General features: G+C 44.7%; 1 protein-coding gene across 2 annotated transcripts in view; it reads left to right on the forward strand.

The window, feature by feature from the left end:
* Nucleotides 1-427: 427 nt before the first annotated feature.
* The window catches only part of ASTL (astacin like metalloendopeptidase), a 952269-nt gene continuing 932022 nt past the window's right edge, over nt 428-20674 (forward strand). Inside the window, exon 1 of one of the 2 annotated variants that reach the window (XM_069619099.1) lies at nt 428-784. In XM_069619099.1, the coding sequence (XP_069475200.1) occupies nt 742-784 (43 nt within the window). In that variant the 5' untranslated portion in view covers nt 428-741. The remainder of the gene's footprint in view (nt 785-20674) is intronic. The other variant, XM_069619100.1, reaches the window with a different exon arrangement.

Raw genomic sequence — 20674 nt, forward strand, 5'->3', positions numbered from 1 at the left:
ACACAAAATAAACCCCACAGAAAACCACAAGCTAGGCAGAAAACAATTGCAAAAAAACACTAATCCCTCCACAAAGGCACCTAAAACAGGACAAACATTGATTGAAATCACTGTAAAACTACTAATAAAAATTAATTCTACAGGATTGCTAGTTTGGATCACCACGTCAGTCAATTGGTACTGGACGTTGTATATGACCCATTTTCGCCCCACTTGTCTCCTCTGCCACGCCTCCACGCTCACCTACACGTTTTTTTCGACCTGTAGACTATTGGCGCAACACTTCGGCCATTTCCAGGGCACTGCTGACATCGCGTGGCGTAAAGTGGTAAATTCAGACAGCGCTTGTTAGCAGCCACGGCTGCAAGAAGTGTGGATGATATTTTAATACCCGCATTCTCAAAAAGCTGGGTTGGCGCCGCCTGCTGGGGAGCTCAGAAATCCTGGTAGCGGACCGGGAATATACACTGATTGGTGCCAGCTGGGCCTCCTTGCACCTCACGCAGGAGACTGCTTCTGCGACCCACGCTTAGTGCACTGCTTGAAAGGCGTTCCCGAGCTCGGATGGTTTTTTTGCCACTGCACTTTGTGGGGTGCATGTCTTTGCTTTTCGGGTGTGCACCGTGTGCAGCTTCAGCTCCTGGGGTGAACTGACTTCTGCGTTGTTAGCCTCTCGCGGAGGGCCCTTGGTGGCAAATTTGCTCCTGTATTTGGTAGCCGAGTCTGCAGCCCGATTCCTCGATGTTTTGGGACTCGTTCGCCACTCTTCTCCTGGTCGCTGCAGGTAAGCGGCAGGCGATGACTGTTTCTTTGACCCTTTCCCAAGGCGGTTTGGATGTGCAGGTTCGAGTTTTTCAGTCAATGTGTTGATAATTATTTGTATCTGGCCATAAACCAATTAACCCATGTTTAAAAATAATAATAATTTAACCGCATGCAGGTTTCTGAAACCAGAAAATCAATTTAAAAAAAAAAAAAAAGTGGCCAGAAAGCTCTAGTTTTATTTAAAAGGGCCTCGGTCCACACCCAATACTACGGATTTGTGTCTCCGAGTTTTTCGTTGTAAGTACGGGCTTACAAGGTCTAACTTTTTAAACTATTGATGGCCAAATGAGGAGCGCCCGAAGTGCAGGCCTAACATGGAATTGTGGCACCGTTTTTTTGTCAAAGTGGACCATATTGAACAGCTACTTCACTGCGCAGCTAGTAGATGTCACGTGTTCATTCTTTATAATGCACGTTTTGCTAAAGATCTTAACAGAAAACAATGTGAGTTCCACTTTAGATGTTTTTGACAAAAAGAAGCGTGCGTTTTAAAGCACTTTCCTAAACGTAAACGGTGGGTTGCTATCGCGGGCATTTGACACGTTGTCATTTTAAACGTGTAGTTTGCACCACGGCCGTTTTCGTGTTTTTTAATTGCATGTGTGTTGTTAATTGGGGGCTAGGGAGTGGTGGGTGCCTGGGAGAGGTGGTGGGCATGGGCTAGACAGGTGTTTGGTGAGCCATGATTGTCACAGTTCGCAGGGGAACTTCTCTTCTTCAAAAAATCCACGTATCTGAACAAATCCGTGCCCACTGAACCACAAGTTGGTGATTATGGGAAACTTTGTGCGCTATAGAACTTGCGCCGCCACCACCCTTCCAGAAATCCTTCCAACGATAGGTAGCAGCAGGGGAGTTGCTAGGTCTGGAAAAGACCCGGGGCTAAGCTGAAGTCGGAACTGTTGGGACTGGGGGCTAGCTAGTCTTTTGGCTGTAGCTCCTGAGATTCTATCCGGGGCTACAACCAAAAGATCAGGGGCTATAGCCCCCCCCCCCCTAGCAACGCCCCTGGGTAGCAGGTCAGGAGGCCCTGCACCCGTTTTAAATACCGTGCCAGGAGATACAACGAACATCAGTGTTTCTGTGCTAGTGAACAGCCTGTCAGACGTCATGTGTCAAAGACCCATCGGAACTACTATTCCATGCATGTGCACTACTGCCTTTTTCCTGGCTCTTCCATTATGATTCTGAGTACTGTACAAATTTTCCAGGATACTGCCAATAATAACTATCCCCCCCCCCCTCAGTAGCGTGAGAAGGGGATTTAGATTCTATTAAAGACATGGAGGCGAGTATTATGCATTACAATCTTTACTCTGAAACCACAGCAGCAAAGAAAAAACTTTTACAAACAAAAAAGTTTGAAAAAGTTCCACGCATGTTGGTCCAGTTTTAGAATCCCACAAGATGCAGGTGGTGTTACCTTTTTATTGGATTAACTGAAAATATTATACAGAGTTGGAACAAAGCATTTGCTTTCGAAGTTCCTGCACCATCTGACGAAGAAGTCTGTGGGACTTCGAAAGCGAATTATTTGTTCCAATTCTGCATATTATTTTCAGTTAGTCCAATAAAAAGCTATCAAATCCTGCATCCTGTGTGATTTTTACTTTTTTATTCAAAGTAAAGCAGGCCCGGTAAGGATTGCTGATACTCTGTAGTAGCCTCGCTACGAAGTTTTGGGCCCAAACCATTAAAATATTGCAGATTTTTGAAATGCATAATAAATGAACCTAACTTAAATTATTTTCCAAACTAAACCATAGTAGCTTTGTGAGATCTGCCAGCTCTGTCCAAATCGGACAGCTATCTCAGTAGGAATCCAGAATTCTAATTTCCAGGATACACAGGGCAGAATTAAACTTTTGGGGTACTGCAGTCTCATTTTATGAAATCCTTACTCTTTTTGCATTTTCCCTCTTTATTGTTTGGTGTCAAATGTATTGTGGTATTCAGATGGACTTCTTTTGAAGTCCTCCTGCCACCATGCCCTTTTCACATTAAGGCATAAGGCATAGAGTTCCAGAGGGGCCTCCTATTTTGCCATCGGGTGATTGAGTCAATCTTCATCGGTTTTAGCGGTTAGGCTGGTGGCAGCTCATTTTGTTTTGGATTCACTGGATTTACTGCATTGGCAGCCAAATATACCTTTTATGTTAGCCATTGAGATACTAAAGTCCCACTCTCTGCCATTTTGTTTTAGAGGCATCCTTTGCTCAGGGAAACCACGAGGCAGGCGTTAACATGGCAGTTGTGCTCATGTGGGCTCTTTGTGAGCCCAAGATGACAGCCTCACTGGGCATGCCACCGCTCTTCCTTTTGTTTTAAATCCCCTAATGGGATTGGAGGGCTGGCAGAAGCCAGCCCCTGGGAGTGAATGAATATATAGGGGATACGCTGTCCTGTACTCTGTGCTGCTGCATTTTTTTGGACGGTGAGCAGATCATCTTAGCTGCTTGAGGATTTTTGGCAGTTTCCCACCATTGCTGCGTTTGTAGGCTCTCTTCTGGCCAAACTGGCTGGATGCAGTGTTCTGGGCATAGCTTCAGTTTGGGGGGTTTGACTGCTAGGTGTCCTTCCTGCGTTTTCCTCACCCTGCTAGTGGTCCTCCTCTGCTGGGGCCAGTCCTGTGATCGTTTTACTGTCTCTTCCTGCCAGGTTGTGCGCTTTGAGTTTGAAAGCTACCGCTGCCTGAAAAGGTGTTGAACTGTTAACACCCTGCCAGATTTGCTTGTATGGGTCGTCACCACCGTTGTCTTGCTGTAGGGGCTATGTTTGCTGATGTGCCATCAACACTATCCTGCTGAGCTGCGGGTCTCTGCTATGAGCAAGTTCCTCGTGGAACTACCTTTGTTGCTCATTTCACTGCTGGATGGTGGGCCCCACTCCTGGAAAAGACGATTCCTCTTTTTTTGTGGGCAGTTGGGGTCATCGTTGGCTTGGGGTGGCAATCTGAGTGACTGGATCCTTCATTTCGCCATTTGAAAAGAAACCTTTAATCTTCTGGGAACCAGCTTTCTGGAAGCAATCGTTGTAAGTGCCGCTCTCCGGGTCCTGGGTTGGCAGGTTCATCATCACACTCGCCCTCTGGGTTTTTCTGGTTGTTGGGGGTCGGCAGGTCTTCTACTACGTTCACCCTTTGCTTGACTTTGGGGGCTGAATCCTGTCTGCTTTTCTGCTCATGGGGCTCGAACCTTCTATTGGATTTCCTCTTCTGGGTCCCCACTGGTGTTTTCTAGGGTCACTGCATTCTTCTGGGTACATATGAGAAGGAACTGGAACTTAGTTTTTAATCACAACTTCCGATCAGCCTACATAGTTTGTCTTGCTGTTTTCTTAGGCCACATTGTTCAACTTTGTACGCCTACAAGCGATACTGCAAGGTGCCTACCTAGAATGGCATTTTTCTTGGGTTCCTAGTACCCCTCCAAGCCCTGGCGGTTGAGACTGTCTCCAATTTCCTAAGCATTTTTAAAGCTATGTATTGCACTCCTAACTAGTGTCTATGCACGTTGTATCAATGTTTGTTGCTTTTGTTTCCCTCCTTGGTGTTTAATATACACTTCTGGTTTCAGGGACATCTTGAACTTTGGTACCCCTCTGGGCTATGTTGGACATTGTGTTCCCCTATTCGTTACACCCACATGTTAGAAGTGTGTTAGGTGCATGTGGATTATTTATACTACTTGGGTTATAATGTAGCGGGACCCCTTTGCTAAATTCTGTTTGGTTCCCTTGGATCCTGAACATGATGGGGATTACTGAATGTAATCTTGTCTATGGGTCTGGAAGACTCTGCTTGGCAGTCTATATGCGTTGTCCTCCACCAGGTATTGGGCAAACAGTGAGTTGGGCCTGGACTGGTCTCTTCTCTGCTAGTCTTCTGTGTAACCTGAGGACTTATGTTTCCTCTTCTAAATATTGTAATTCTGACCTTGGAAATAGCGTATATATTTTCAGTATGCCAGTGTGGTGTATTCTTTTGTGGTGTCTGTTGGAATGAATTGTACCTCCCTGCCAACCCCTTCCTCCCTCCTAAAGTTAAGCCTGCTCTGTTACAGCTGCAGTTGGAGAGTCTGCTCTTTCCTTTTGAGTGACACCCTGTTCTACCATTAGGTTCGATGATTACACAGTCCTCACAAGAGAGTTGGGCAAAAATCTCCCTAACGTGCATATATCTTTGCAGTAGGCACACTAACCCACTGATGTATTCCACCATAATTTGTGTCCTGGGGCCTGCATTATAAACGCAGATCTCTGAAGCACATCATTAACTGAATGAGATCTAGGTTTCAGCAGGGGCACTCCCAGAAGGTTTATAAGCCACATTGCTGTCTGCAAGGATTACGCTACATAAACATCCGCGTATTCATAGGCTGATGTCTCCGGCAGGCTGAGAAATCAGGAAATGTATGAACTGCCCGATGTCTCCGACAGGCTGGTGGGGCTGAGGCTGTGTCAGTAACATGTCAGGCCTGGGACAGGGAGAGCCTGTATAAAGGTGCTGGATAGGAGCAGAATGTAGTGAAGTCCCCCCCCCCCCGATCCCCCGCCCCTACCATCCTGCAATGCATTCTTTCCGCATTGGCAGTGTGCATCAGAACTGGTCAGCAGGCTAAGAAAGAAGTTCTGAAACGGCCTGTTCAGTCCTTTTTTATATTCTGCTGAGATGGGCAATTGCGTGCTTCTACTGTGCCATTGAAAAGACACCAGCACTTCTACAAAGGACGTGTACTATCCTGTGTAGGTACATGACTTTGCTGCTGTCGAATACTGGTACTGTTCGTTTGTATAGCAGCCCATCTGAGGGGTGCTTGTAAACTACAGTGGTTTATCTCCTAAAATTTCGTCTACATTTCCACAGATGATCGGGGGATTTAAATATCCTGCGTAATTGACTGGGCTGACCATAAGACTGCATGTTGGTTTTAAAATCAAATTTCCCTACGAATTAACTCCTTGTGCCTCTTCAACGTCCCATAAGTTACACATTATTGTGGACCACATTGTTGAACAATTATGTTTGAAAAAAAGTTATCAGATGTTCCACAACAATATGCCATTTAAAAACTCTGGTATTAGGGTTTCCTCCTCACAAGAAGGAGGAGAATCCTGCGTCCCTCCCATCAGAGCCAGCACCTCTCCCGGGTCTTCATCTCCTCCCCCATGATCCTCCCTCCTGACACCACCTCCAGGGTCCGGATAGGGTAGCGGCTGACTTTCCCTGGCCATGCAGGAGGAGACCGACACAGAGAAATCAGTGATGAGGACTCTGCAGGATTCATCACAGTGCTTGGATGACATCCTGGTTTGCTCCAAAACCTCTTCTCAGTACATCGGGGATATCGAGGAAGTCCTGGGAAGTCTGCAGAGCCAGCAACTATTAGTCAAACCAGAAAAATGTCTATTTGATGTCGACGTGCTCTATCTAGGGTTTTGCTTGCCCACTAAATGAGTCTGCATGGATCCATGTGAGATTGAAGCTATCATCTAATGGCCAGAACCCCCATCACCAAGGAAGTTCAACACTTCTGGGGCTCACCAATTCCTACTGCCAATGTATCCCACTTTTCTTCTTTGGTGCTCCCTCACCTCTCCACTCGAAAGTAAAATTGCTTTTCAGAGCTTAAAGCCCACCTTTACTATTGGGCTGATCTTAAGACAACCTGATCATGACAAACTATTTATGGTCGAATGCTGATGCTTCTGACTGTGCCATAGGAGCTGTTCTCAAACCCAGGGAAGGGGATCACTTGGACCACCCAGTGGCATAATATTTGTGCAAGCTATTGGATTACGAGAGGAATTATTTGGTTACAGAAAAGGAACTTTTAGCCCTTAAGTGTAAGGAATGGAGTCTGCATTAATTGGGGCCAAACACACATTTGAGGTTCATTCTGATCATCGTAACCTCCAGGTTCTGCAACAAGCAGAATGAACCAACACCCTCCAAGCCCATTGGGCTTTTTTCTTTGCTCGGCAGACTTTTATTTTGTCGCATGCATCCCTGGGACTGAAAAAGTAGTGGCTGATGACCTTTCATGATGGGACTTGCCAGTTCAGTATGAAGTGACACGACCTGGAAAGGTATTGGAAGGAAAGTGTTTTGTCTACCTAGTTAAAACCTTCTTCCCAAAGTTTGGACCGCTCAAGAATGAGAGTTAGGAAATTTGGAAGGTTATGTTCTTCAACGATGTCAAGGTCTACTGTTCAAAGGAACATGTCTTTTTTTTTAATATAACTAGAGCATCCCTTCAACAACAGGTTTTCTCTGTGCCATGATTCCCCAATGGTAGGATATTCCCCACGCAGGACCTTATATATACTAAAGGGAGATCAGCCCTCCTCATAGGAGAACTGGGACGAAAACCATCTATGGCACAAAAGGGGGTTTGATCCCATTGGAAATTGTTCAGTAAATAATTTGACCACTTATTCACATTCTCCTCAAATGTGTTAATTCAGGCAATCAAGAACAATTATTTCTTCAAATAATGTATACAGCATTATCAATTTTAATTTAAAACCCATTTTAAATGCATATAAGAAATATCAGACCCATCACATCAAAAAACATGACCTAGTGAACAGTGGTCGAAGTGTACAAAAAGAAGTAGTGAAACTATGTTCCCTGCCTGTCTGCCCCCACTCCCCACAAACCCCATTGCCACGTCCCCTCCCACACACAATACACCCTCCCAAACAATTGAACCTGCTGTTTAAGGGAACGTTATGTGCAGCGCACCGAAGTGCAAGTTGCAGCTTCTTCCTACACTTTTATTTTATGACGAAACTGTTCAGAACGGTTTCTTTTTAAAATTAAAAGTATAGGAGCTGTACAACTTAATTTAAAAGAGTAGAGGAGCAACGTTCCCAACCGCTTCCGCTCACTTCGACCACTGGGCAGTTCTGGTCACCGGGTGGCAGCGGACTGGTAATTCTGATCACTGGATACTAGGTCAAGAGGATGGCATGCAGTTAAGGGTATCAGGATGCTTACCAAAACACCACAGCTTTCCCCTTTTTAATGGTAATTTTAGTGGGATTTCATAATTTGGGCCGTGCTGGGATAGGATCAGCAAGGCTTGGGTTTTGCAGTGGGCCCTGGAGTAGTCAGCAATGCTTTGGCCTTGGGCTCTGGAATCTGGATGGATGGAACGTCCGGAAGAGTGTCTGTATAGAGAATTGTCAGGGACTCTTATGCATAGTGACATCATCAAAGTATATGACTGGGGCAGGCTTAACTAAATGCGCCTCTAACAACGGGATTGGACAAGGGTGACAGTCTCCGCCTCGCTCTCAGCTGGTTGGATTTCAGAAAAATTATGTCAGATTTATGATGTGAATTTTACAATGTCCAAAAACCTCCCACAGTTTAACTAAAATCTTATTTTGCCACAAACATACATTTATACAATAGCAATCTCTTAGCAAATTATATACACATGTTACATATTTTGTGCAGCACACTGCAGTCCAATCCTCCAGTCCGTAAGACCTTGTTTCACCCTTCGACCAGTTTTCACGCTTTTCAATGGGATTTATATTACTCAAAATTCTATACATTTATACATGGGTGTGGATTATCATAAGGGATTTATGTACAAAAATTTGCATTTCCAACATGGATGCTTTTCTTGTAATCCGCCATATTTGGCCATTTCTGTCCCCAAGGTGTCAGTGAATTCTACCATGTCTTAAAAGAAAGTCCAAAAATGTACTTTTACACTGCGAAAATTCTACATTTTTACAAAGTCTTGCTGCAGAGATGAGTCTTTAAAGTTTATTTATGAAATAGTCTTTGGAAACAAATGGCAGTCCTTTGTCACTGGGTCTTTTTTTTTCTTTCCATCAACTGCTACCAAATGTAATTTCCTTCAAAGCAAGGTCGGGGTTTCTCAGCTTGATTGAAGGTTTTATTGCCCCTTCACACTTCCTTAGCCTAGATTCTTTCCAACCTAGTAATTATCATTTAGGTGTTAGTGCCTGCTGAGAGTTTATGGTGTGGCTCCCTACCTTAGGGGGAAGCTTATAGCTCTGCCATCTTGAACAACTGGTTTTTGAGATCTTGCAAATTCAGCCCATGTGTTTTAAAAACTTTATTTTCTAATTATTGGTCCTGAATTAAAACAAACCTGTGGAATAAAATAGCCCCTGTGTGCATTATCACCAACCCAACCCCTTCACATTGCTAGGTAATGCATGCTTTCATTCATCAATTTACTTTTTAAATGAGCCATTTTTTTCTTTAGTTTGCAAAAGGCCCATTTTTACATGTTTGATGAAAAGCTAGCATTTCTTTCTTTAAATTCGGTTTGGCAGCTCCATCAGATTCCCACACGGTCTTTGCAGCCATAGTCATTTTCTTGAAAGCAGGAGTTTTGTCTGAAGCACCGATATATTGAAGCTGACCTGGCTCAGATAGTTAGTCTCTTTGAACTGCTGAGCTTTGGATACTTGTGGAAATAAATAAATGTGTGTTCCCGTGCGAGTAAAGAGTGAAGTTCCTGGTTGATTTCCCTCAGAGTTGGTTTGACAGTGCCTGTCATTCAGGAATTGTGCATGGTTTTGCTGAGGCACAATAAAATATCCTGGGCATGGCAGGGCCTTTTTAATCACAGCAGTTTAAGAAAGAACAGATGGAATTAGTGAAAGCAGCATTTATAAAGGGTGAAAAAGTTTCATTTTGATGTGGAATTTTGGATTTTCAGCAAAGCCGTGCTGCCTTTTTTACTTTATTCCATTTATATGTTTCAGAACACACTGGCACGCTCCTTCAGTGTGTCCCCTTGTTCCATCCTGCCTGAAGTGTGCTTGGCAGGACGGTGCAGCCATCTTTTTGTTGCTGCAAAAATGCAGTTTTGTGGTCCTGGTGCACACAGGAGCCAGCACAGCCATTTGCTGTTTTCTGCAGACAGGCAGCTTGGTGATGTGGTGAAATACTGTTGCGTGGGTCAATATATCCCACAATTCCTAAAGGAAGGACACAATTGTACTTAAAATAAGTAAAACTACAATAAAAGAAATATAAGTGAGTTTGAGAAATCAGTGAGCAAAATATTGGATGTACTTTTTTTGCCAAGTGGCTTACAGCCGTACCAGGGATGTTCTCCCTTTTTTGAATCTGAGCGTTTCAGTGCAAGACTCAGTTTGTGTTCTCCATCTAATTCAACCTTGGGTCACTTGTCAGAAATGGTGCCGAAAGAGGCCATGTGCCCATTTTGTCTATGGGAAATAGAATCCATGATGTAGTTTTTTAATGTTCAGTCCAAAATGAACAGATCCATAAGAGATCTTCAGTCCCTGTGCTGATGAATGCTGGCATCTGTGTATTGCTGGCAGGCACATGGACTCCATTGGCAAGTACTGGGAAAGAGCCCATTGAGAGCCAGTAAGAATCTGGCCACGCCCTACCCCTGTTTTGGCCAGGTCTAGTTTAAGCCAATGATTACTTATCCGTTTACTATTGGATGTAAGGCAAGCACAGACACACTAACGTCTTACTCCCGTCCATGCCTCTGCTACACAGACTACGAAATACCTCCCCAAGGCTTCGGCTTTTAACAGCCTTACTACATGCCTAATCGTAGCCAAAGTAGACAACCCCTCAAATGAGCTCTCCTCAATGCAAGTTCTCTGGTGGCTCATGCCATCGACATAGCCGACTTAATCATAGAAGACAGCCTGGACTTCCTCGCCATAACGGAATCCTGGCTACATGATGCTGCAGGACCCGCACTTACGCTAGCCGTCCCAGAAGGATATACCATCTCCAGACAAGACAGAGATGGTTCCCGAGGCGGTGGAATAGCTATCATATCCAGAGAGAGCCTATCTATGAGAATAGCCACTCCCCAAAATTTGCATCTTGCGAATCCCTTTCTATTAAACTACCGTTAAATAACTCCCAATCACTTAGCATGCATGTAATATACAGACCTCCTGGGCCATTGGAACATTTGAGGAGGACCTGCATAATATACTTGCCAGTAATCTCAAACCTACCTCTCAAGTATTACCTCTATCTCTCCCCTATAATAGACTGACCACTCCCTCGTGTCCTTGACTCTATCCACCACGAGACCCATAATCCTAGCTCCACAAGTAGCGCCACCCTGTCTAACCAGAATGAAAAAGAATATCACAGTGGATACTGTGATTCCTAATATTCTACCTACCCTAAATTCTGTGCCAGACAACCTCAACCCAAGTACCTTGGTGCAGGAATACAATAACATTATGCTCTCTACACTGGACAAAGTTGCCCCTCTCAAACTGAGACCAAGTATAGCCAAAGCACAGCTTAATAAGTGGTTCACTCCACAATTAAAGGACCTGCGACTATTAAAAAGAAAATGTGAAACCGCCTGGCGGCTTTGCCCTTCCAATGAGAATAAAAAGAAGCTAAATTCCACTGCATCACACTACAAAAATGAAATCTGCCAGGCAAAACGAAACTCTTATAATGAACGTATTGCCAATTCTAATTCTAGCATGAAATAATTATTTACAATAGTCTCCTATCTCCACACCCGACATCTGTATCAAAAATAAGACATGGTGTTCAGAGATCCAACAAGCCCTAACTAATAAAATAAATGCTCTACAAACCAAAATTAAAAATAAGAAAGACGCCCTGAACCTACCTCAACCAACTAACTCTCCTACGATGAATAAAATAATTCCTGCTCAAAATTCTGTTTCACCAAAACCTCTATCCTAGAAGTGGAAAAAACCATCCTTTCACTTAAACCTTCCAACTGTAAAGGAGATGTCTGCCCAGCTCACATCATAAAAGATGCCGTGAGAGACCTCTCCCCATTCATCTCCAAACTGATCAACACCTCATTTGCCTCTGGCACCGTCCCAGTCAATCTTAAACAATCCTGGGTTCTCCCTCTTCTAAATAAGCAAACTTTAGACCCACTTATCGCCACCAACTACCGCCCCATTACAACGGTACCATTTTTACTAAATTCTGGACAATTTTGCTTACCTGCAGATTCAAAAACACCTGGAACTGCATAAACTCTTAGGGGTCAGACAATCAGAATTCCGCCTGCTACATGGGACGGAAACCGCACTGATAAATTTGAAAACCTAAATCGACGAGTTGAGAGACCAGGGGACGACGGCACTACTGCTGCTACTTGATCTCTCAGCTGCATTCGACTTTGTGGACCATAAGGTCCTCTGTAGGCACCTTGACTCAGCAGCCCATTTCTCCATAGGTGCTGTCAAGTGGATAGAATCATTCCTGAGCGACAGAACCATCAGAGTATTCTCCCCATCAGCAGCTGCTGATCCAACCCCAATCGTGTGCGGGGTCCCCCAGGGCTCATGATTGTCTCCAACTCTGTACAACATATTCACCAAACCATTGTTCGATGATTTGGACTTTCTGGGTGTAACCTACACTAATTACGCAGATGACACTCAGATTCTCCTCCCACTTTCCGGGGACCATGGCAAGGACTTGGCGTTGGTGAATAGGATTTACTTCATCATTCAGGCATGGATGGCCACACACGGCCTATGCTTGAATGATGACAAGACCGAATTGATGATCCGCGGTACCTCCTCCACCATCTCTAAACTAGGTCATGAATGCGCTTCTTTCATCATTGATGGCAACAATACCACAGTCTCTAAGGAGATAAAAACCCTTGCTTTCTACCTGGACGCCACAATGTCTTTCAATAAACAACTGAAATCTCTGGCTTCCACTACAGCCTACACGTGTAAGCTCATCAGAGCTTGTAAACCCTTCCTATCAAATGATAGCTGCATTATATTGGCCAGAGCATTAATTCTCTCCAGATTAGACTACTGTAATGCTCTCTACAGTAGTGCCAACAAAGCCAGTATCCAAAAACCTCAAAGATTACAAAACAACACCCTCAGAGCCGCACTTGGCATTAACAAGAGTGCACACGACTGCAATCAGACGCCAATATAAATGGTTATCCACCCATAACAAAATACAACTAAAAATTGCCTCCCTAACACACAAAGCATTACACAATGCTGCACCTAGCTACCTAATTAACAAATTGTCTAGAAGAACTTCCTGTAGACCTACCAGAACTGTCAATACTAACTGCCTTTTGGTACCAAGATTCAAATCCTCCAAGATTGGCGGCAATAGCTTCCCTGTGAAGGCCGCTAAACTCTGGAACTCCCTGCCACACGAGCTGAGAGCTGACCTACCCTACCCTACGAACAAATTACTCATGTTCTTTTGGAAGAATTATTCTTTATTTATTTTTCACACTTCAGAAAGAACCTCATTACCCACCTTAATCTGACTGAAAACTAGTTTCAACTGAAACTACCGCACGCTTGCACTGTCTGCCTCCTAAGTTTGTAAACCATTGCATACGTTTGTACACTAAGATGTAAATAATTCCGTCCTTTTTTTGAAATTTTACTACTTGTATATTGTACATTGTTATGTAAGCCTTGCATAACCTTGCTGCGCCCTGTTACCTCCGGGTTTGGTGCGCTTTATAAATTCAATGAACCAACAAACAAACATACAGAATAGTATCTGGGTGTCATCCATGTGGGAATAAAACAGAACAACATATTTGTGTATAAGGGTGGCCAGGGAGGAGACGTAGCTATTGGAGTGTGGGGGGAGAGGATGGAACCCTACAGTACCCCACAGTTGAGCAGATATGAGGAGATGGGAGCTATAATAACAACTTTGTTGTGGTCTAACATGAAGGATCCAGATAAGCATTGTGATGAAGTCCAGTGACTGTTCCTTGGGGTCATGATTAGGGTGGCCAAACACCATGCAGCAACACGGGCGGACTGCCCCTAGCCCCACCTAAATGGTGTGTCCTCAACCCTACAAGACGCACGCTCACCTTAAGAAATACAGGTTTTCAAGTCCTTGCAAAAATATAATGTGCTCCACATCACAAACCAGACGGACTAAAACACATTGGTGCAATACCACAAACCAATTGAATGAAAATTGGTACACTTTCATAGAGCATCACCAAATTCTTAATGGCTAATGAGGGAATTACCATCATAGTACTCACAGCCCATGGCAACACATCATGTAACTAAAACACAGCCACAAGTGTGTAATATGAAAATGGTCATCTCATTCAAAGCATATAAAAAAAAGACACTGAAAACAAGCCACACCCATTATCTAAAACGGGTAATCCTTCCATCCATCGGCCGACACTCACTCACACTCCACCCCTGCAAAACTTTGCTTAATAACATTTGATCTGACTGATGTGCCGTTAATCCGTTAAAAAGCCCCTGTACACAAGGGAATAGACTCACAACTACATGTACGCTGTAGGTCCATACTGTATCAGTTGGCACAGAAAAACCACTGAGTCTTTGAGACAGTTGGAGTGTTTATTAAAATGTTGTGGGCCTTAGAACCATCTCTCTCTCATCTCCTGTTGAAATTTCCTCCCTAATCCAGGCATCCATCCCTGGGTAGTGCTACCGACCGTAACCCCTATTCTCTCATTCTAAGCATGGCTCCCTTAATGCAGGCTATCCATACTCCCTACAGGACTTTGTAGCTTTCCCTACTCTAACCAAAGCTTAGTGTTCTAATGAGTTTAATTATTTTGGATTGTTAGATGTACTTTCTCTGTGTAACTCTCATTACCCCAATCATACGTAATCCCCTTCTCTCCTCTATGCTTACCGCTCCTCCCTCCAATCATCTGTCGATTTTGATGTTTCAATCCACCAACCTCTCCCCTTCCACCCATTGGTGTTGCTTCTCCTTCCACACGGCTTCACTACTCCTCCTCCCACTACTTCTCTCTTCCTTCTCTCTTTACCACTCCTGCGCCCCACCACCCACGGATCTATGTGATCACTGCGCCGCCCATAACTGCGACGGACGAAATGCCGATGCCAGTTACGGCGCGGCGCAGTGATCATATAGATCACTGTGCCCGCTTCCCCCGCCTGCTTTTCCCTTCCTACCCTCCACCCCCACACCCCAATTTACCTTTCACAGCAGCACACTTCTGTGTGTGCCGCCTGCACCCTGCTATCCCTGCGGCATCAGCTCCTCCCACTAACGTGGGTTAGAGCTGATGCCGCAGGGTGATTTCCTTTTTGTTTTTCTTTTTTTTTCTTTCGTGTCCCCTGCTTACCAAAATGGTAAACGGGGGACACCCCGCAACCCCCGACTCCCGTTACGGCGCCCAAGCAGAGTGGGGGACACCCCCGCTGTGCTTGGGCGCAGTAAATGCCGCCCTCATTTTGTGCGCCCCCAAAGTCGCAGTAACTGCGGGGGCGCACAAATGAGGGCAACATTCTTGTATGATTTCCCCACCCACTGTACCAGCATACCTTTCTTTCACTTCAGACACTCCTTATGCTAACTATACCTTTTTAACTCCCTTAACATACACACCCACAAAAGAACCCTTGCACTCACTAATCCATCACGCTTCCAACAATAGCCTCCATGCTGCACTACTTCCTCCTTCCGATCCCTTGGTCGTCTTTCTCAACCCTCACCCAAGCAAACCACAACTTCCTGCTTCCTGTTCGCTCATATGTTCCCTCCATGTTGGGGATTGGTTCTCTGCCCCTAGCCAATCCTGACCCATCTTCCCACGTCTGAATACGTCTGTGTGTCTCTCTGTGTGTCTCATAAATGGCGAGCTAAGCCCAGCCAGCGTTGTCTGCACAGGACTGCTGCTGAATAATTGCATAGTACAGAGTTCATTGAGCAGAGTTCATTGAGCAAGTTCAATGGGGTAGGCTTGCCGTTTGCCTTCCCCAAGGTAAGCATTCCAAAAGTGGGAGGTCTTGGGGGCCCTTGTGTGAGTCTCTGATGGTCTTTTGCCTTTTCCCTGGGAGCGCTTCTCGCTTCCACTCAAGAGTTTGCGCCAATGCAAAAGAATGTGCTTCAATTGTGAGAGGGTCAGGGTCATGACCCTGTCAGGTGGTTGGGGGGGGTAAGGAGAAGGTTCCTTCCTGACTCAGATAGGCAGCCTACCAGGGTGTGTGGCAGTCCCACCCCAGAGGTAGTGTGAAGGGGCACGGGGCACTCCCGAGTGTACATTTTTTTGTGAATTATGGATATCGGTCTCTCCCATAATGCCAGTTGGCCTCTTTTTGGGCCAGAGTTCTCGTTTGATTTTTCAGAACTACAATTCCCTGAATGCAACTGGGTGCAACCAAGAAAACCCAGAATGTAACCAGGGAAATGGGATTGATACTGTAAATGGAACGGACTAGGATTGTTCCTGCTCAAAAGCAATGAGCTGCCTACCACTTGCCTTACCAATCCCAGACGGACCCCAGGGGGATGGTAGGGCAATAGAAAATAAACTTCTAGTCATAAGAGACTGCAGGGGAGATGCTGAAAATCTCCTTAAACCGAGTTGAAAACAAAAGTTGCCTGCACATGAGGACAATTGGCAAACATGCATTCTGAGCACATGGCTGCCAGCCTACAAATGGAGATTAAAAAAGGGGGTAGGGGCTAAAAGGCACTTTTTAAAACCTTACAGCAAAGTCCCAACCCCCATGGATAGTTTAGATATTGGCCATGGGAAGTGTCAGACCAATGGGAGCTGGGAAGAGTGTTTGCTGCCTAGGCTTTCCTTGCTCACTCTACCACCTTCATAGAGGAGACTCAATGTTGTTCGGGTACGGTCAGGTGGACCAAGAGACCAGGCGGAGGGCAGATGGTAACGTAGAGTACTGTGGTAAGGTTTAGTGAGAGTGCAGGTGATGATTTTTGTGTGTGATACGAATTGTGTGTACTTTAGTGAGAGTGTGTAATAGGTGAGTGAGAGTTTGTGAAAGGTGGTAGGAGGAATAGTTGGCAAAGCACAGGCAGATGGCATGTAAGGTTAGGAGATGGAGGAGGATGGAAGAGGGGCCCTGGTAACATTGGGCAGTCAACATGCACCAAACGTATCACTTGGAGAGTCCCTGAGGGAGATGAACAAGGCCACAGCTTTAAGGTTTCCCTGCCAAGTTTTGAAAGATCAAGTCTATAGGGGTTACCAGGCTGTAGGGTATGTTTGGGACATCCTGAGGGTTAAGGATGCTTGGGTTTGGGTGGAGGAGGGAGCTCCTAGGCTCTCTATACCAGCCATTTAACATTTTTGTAAGGCACCTTAAGTATACCAACTGTGTGGATTTCTGGGGCCATCTGTGACACAATATTTAAGTTTTGCAAACTGACAAAAGATCCCAACTAACAGTCATCACACCAGCACCTACCCCTACCCCTCACATTAACTCAGGTTTCACATTAAAAAAAAGTCACCATTCCCGAAGTCCTCAAAATCATTGCGTTTCTTAAATCATCTAACTGTAAGGGCGAAAGCTGCCCAGCCCTGATTATAAAGGATGCAGCTAGAGACCTTGTCCCATTCATTACTAAACTTGTAAACTCCTCCTTCACTAACAGCTCTGTCCCTAGTAACCTTAAACAGTCTTGGGTTCTACCACTATTAAAAAAACAGACCCTTGATCCGGCCATACCCACTAACTACTGACCAATTACGACAGTCACCTTTCTACTGAAAATTTTGGACAGAATAGCCTACTTGCAAATACAAGATTACCTTGAAGCCCACAAATTACTTGGCACCCGACAATCTGGCTTCACACCCCAGCACGGAACAGAAACTGCACTTGTCGACCTTAAAAGCCAGATCGATGAATTAAAAGACAAAGGAAAGATGGCCATCCTACTTCTACTCGACCTCTCGGCGGCTTTCGATCTGGTGGATCACTCCATACTTTTCAACCACCTATCCTCAGCGGTCCAGTTCTGCAGTCGCCTGGATCCAATCTTTCCTTGCTAACAGAACTATGCGCGTGTTCTCACCAGCAGCTGCTCACCCCATCCCCTGCAGAGTCCCTCAAGGATCCTGCGTCTCGCCCACTTTGTATAACATCTTTACAAAGCCACTATTTGACAAACTATGCGGATGACACCCAGATACTCCTACCCCTCTCAGGAACCTATGACATAGACGTTGCGCATATTAACAAAGTCTTCATCATCATTCAGGCTTGGATGGCCACACATGGCCTCTGCCTGAATGATAAGAGAGAATTACTCCTAGTCGGATCATCCAACAACTTTCACAAACTAAGTCATCATTACACAAATATCCTCATCGATGAGAACAGTATACCCATTGCCAAACATGTAAAAACTTTAGGTTTCTACTTCGATGCCCAGTCCAACCTAACTAAGCAGATTAACATGACCTCATCGGCCACAGCCTACACAGGCAAGCAGATCAGAGCCTGTAGACCTTTTCTATCCCCCACCAGCTGCCCTACGCTGGCGAGAGCGCTTATACAATCTAAACTGGATTATTGCAACAGCCTTTATCTAGGAGCGAACAAAACCATCCTAAATGAACTCCAGATTATGCAAAATAACGCGCTCAGAGCAGCACTAAATATTCCCAAAAGAGAGCACATATCAGAAACCAGAAAACACTACAGGTGGCTCCCCATACATGACAAAATTGTCCTAAAAACTATCTGCCTAACTCACAAAGTGCTTAACTACCAAGTCCCCCCCATCTCAGAGACAAGTTCACTTGGAAGGTATCCAAAAGAATCACTAGATCATCCAACATACCATGTCTGGCAGTGCCCAGATATAATCTAAAAGAGCCGGAGGCTCCAGCTTCCCGGTATTAGCCGCCCAGCTCTGGAACACTCTTCCTCAGAATATTCAGGCTATTGAAACCTTTAACAAATTCAGGAGCCATGTCATCACATGGATACTCAACAAAACATAAAAGTTTCTGTTACCACTAACCGTGAGATGATCTGTACAACTAGCATGTGTCATCCATCCTATACTACTGCCATGACCTATGTATAATATGCACAATGTCTATGTATATATGTACCATTGTAATTTTTTTCTGTGAATGCTATACTGTGCCATGTAACCATCACCATCCTCTAGCGCCCAATTACCTCCGGGTCAGGTGCGCGATATAAATAAAATAAACAAACAAAGCAAATACCCATATGCTGTTCTTCTGTGAGCATCATTCATGCCACCACTTCAAAGCACACAGCACTGCTGATTCAGACCTATGCATCAGCAAGGAAAAGAAGCAAACAAAACATGTTGGTGTACAAACATATTAATGTACGTGCATTTGCAGAAGCCTATGGCTTTCTGTAAGTTGTCCATTTACAAACTTTAAATTGACACAATGTGAGAAACCTAGGGGTATTCTCCCATTAAGACCCGAGAGAGCCCTCGATTCAGGTGGACACGGGAGGGCCATCTCTCTGGATCCCAACCCTGGGGGTGGACGAGCGAGGAAGGATCACCTGGGTAGAAAATGTCCAGCTCTACTTGGTGAGTTGTCCTCATTACTAATCAAAAGATCGAACTTGTGTAAGGCTTCTCTTGGTTCATCATGCAGGGGTAGAGACTCTTCCAGCAAGATGACATTCAATGTATACCTTTTATTAGTAAGTTGTCTATAATTTTATTGTAGCACAATTGTTATCACTTTGTGGTGGATACCATATTGGGGGGTAGTGGGCCACTGTAGTGAGAATTTCAATGACCGTGATGCGGGATCAGTTATTGGCTGTGGAATCGCCTTAAAATCATAAATTAAACTTTCGATCTGGAAGGGGATAACAAAAATAGTCGATTGATGTTCTCCTTGATTCTAAAAAGGTGCATTTTCCCAGCTGATCAGAGGGCATCCGGCCATTAACCATAAGCCACCCCCAATCGTGTGCATATTTTAATAGAACCAACTAGGGGTGTACCGAAATTCGGCTTCGAGTAATTATACGGCCGAATTTCCAGCTGAAATTAGCTATTCGGCTGAATAATTAATTAATTAATTATTACTCAAAGCCGAAGTGCCACCACAGCAAACAAGCTATATATAATAGGTACAGACAGACGCGAACAGAGGCCCACAATCGGGCGCGAGTAAACACACGTACAGCCACTGAATTACGATGCAGGGCTGAGAGCGGAAGGCGGGTGATGCAGGAAGCCCCAGGGAGGCTGGAGAGGTGCACAGACAAATTAATCATCACTGTTAATAGCCCCAGCATTTACATCGGTTGTATACGAATTGTTCGTTTTACAACTGCTCGAATGACAATTGACCTTTTCACAATTGACTGAATTGTGATGGTCAATTGTACCATATATGTGGGGGGAAACCCCTCACCCAACGCCAAACCCTCCAAAACCCATATATATATATATATATATATATATATATATATATATATATATATATATATATATATATATATATATATATATATATATTCGTTCAATTGTGACCCTTTAAATTCGGTCAATTGTTCATTCGAACAATTGTAAACAAACAATTTGGGTAATACCTTTTTACATCTGAGTGGGATCAAGGGGCAGGGGGCTTCAATAGCACAGAGCTGACCTCTCCTGCAGGTCCCAATCGCAGTGTTTTTGGTGAACAGAGGAGAGGGGCTACTGGGCGCATCAATGGGTGATGTAAGCAGCGCCAGAGTAGCTGCTTGGCACTTGCGCCCTATTGACAGGTCACAGCCGGCAGATCCTGTTTTCTGCTAATGAGGCAGCTTCCCCTATTAAACCACACCCGAGCTTCCCAGCAGTGCCTGCCAAAAGGAATCGGAGAGGCCTTTATCTCCGCCCGCATAAGCATAAGTGGTTAAGAAAGCACGTGTTATATTCTGGACTCTGGTGGGAGCGCAGCGTTTTGGAATTCAGTTTGCATTTTAGATTGATAATATAAAAAAGAGACAATTTTTGTGAAACGGCCGAGCGGGACAGTATGACTGCATATGAAATCGTGTAACTAAGTAA

This window comes from Ambystoma mexicanum, chromosome 10, assembly GCF_040938575.1.
Source record: "Ambystoma mexicanum isolate Mex_15411 chromosome 10, UKY_AmexF1_1, whole genome shotgun sequence".
In the NCBI taxonomy this organism is placed as follows: Eukaryota; Metazoa; Chordata; class Amphibia; order Caudata; family Ambystomatidae; genus Ambystoma; species Ambystoma mexicanum.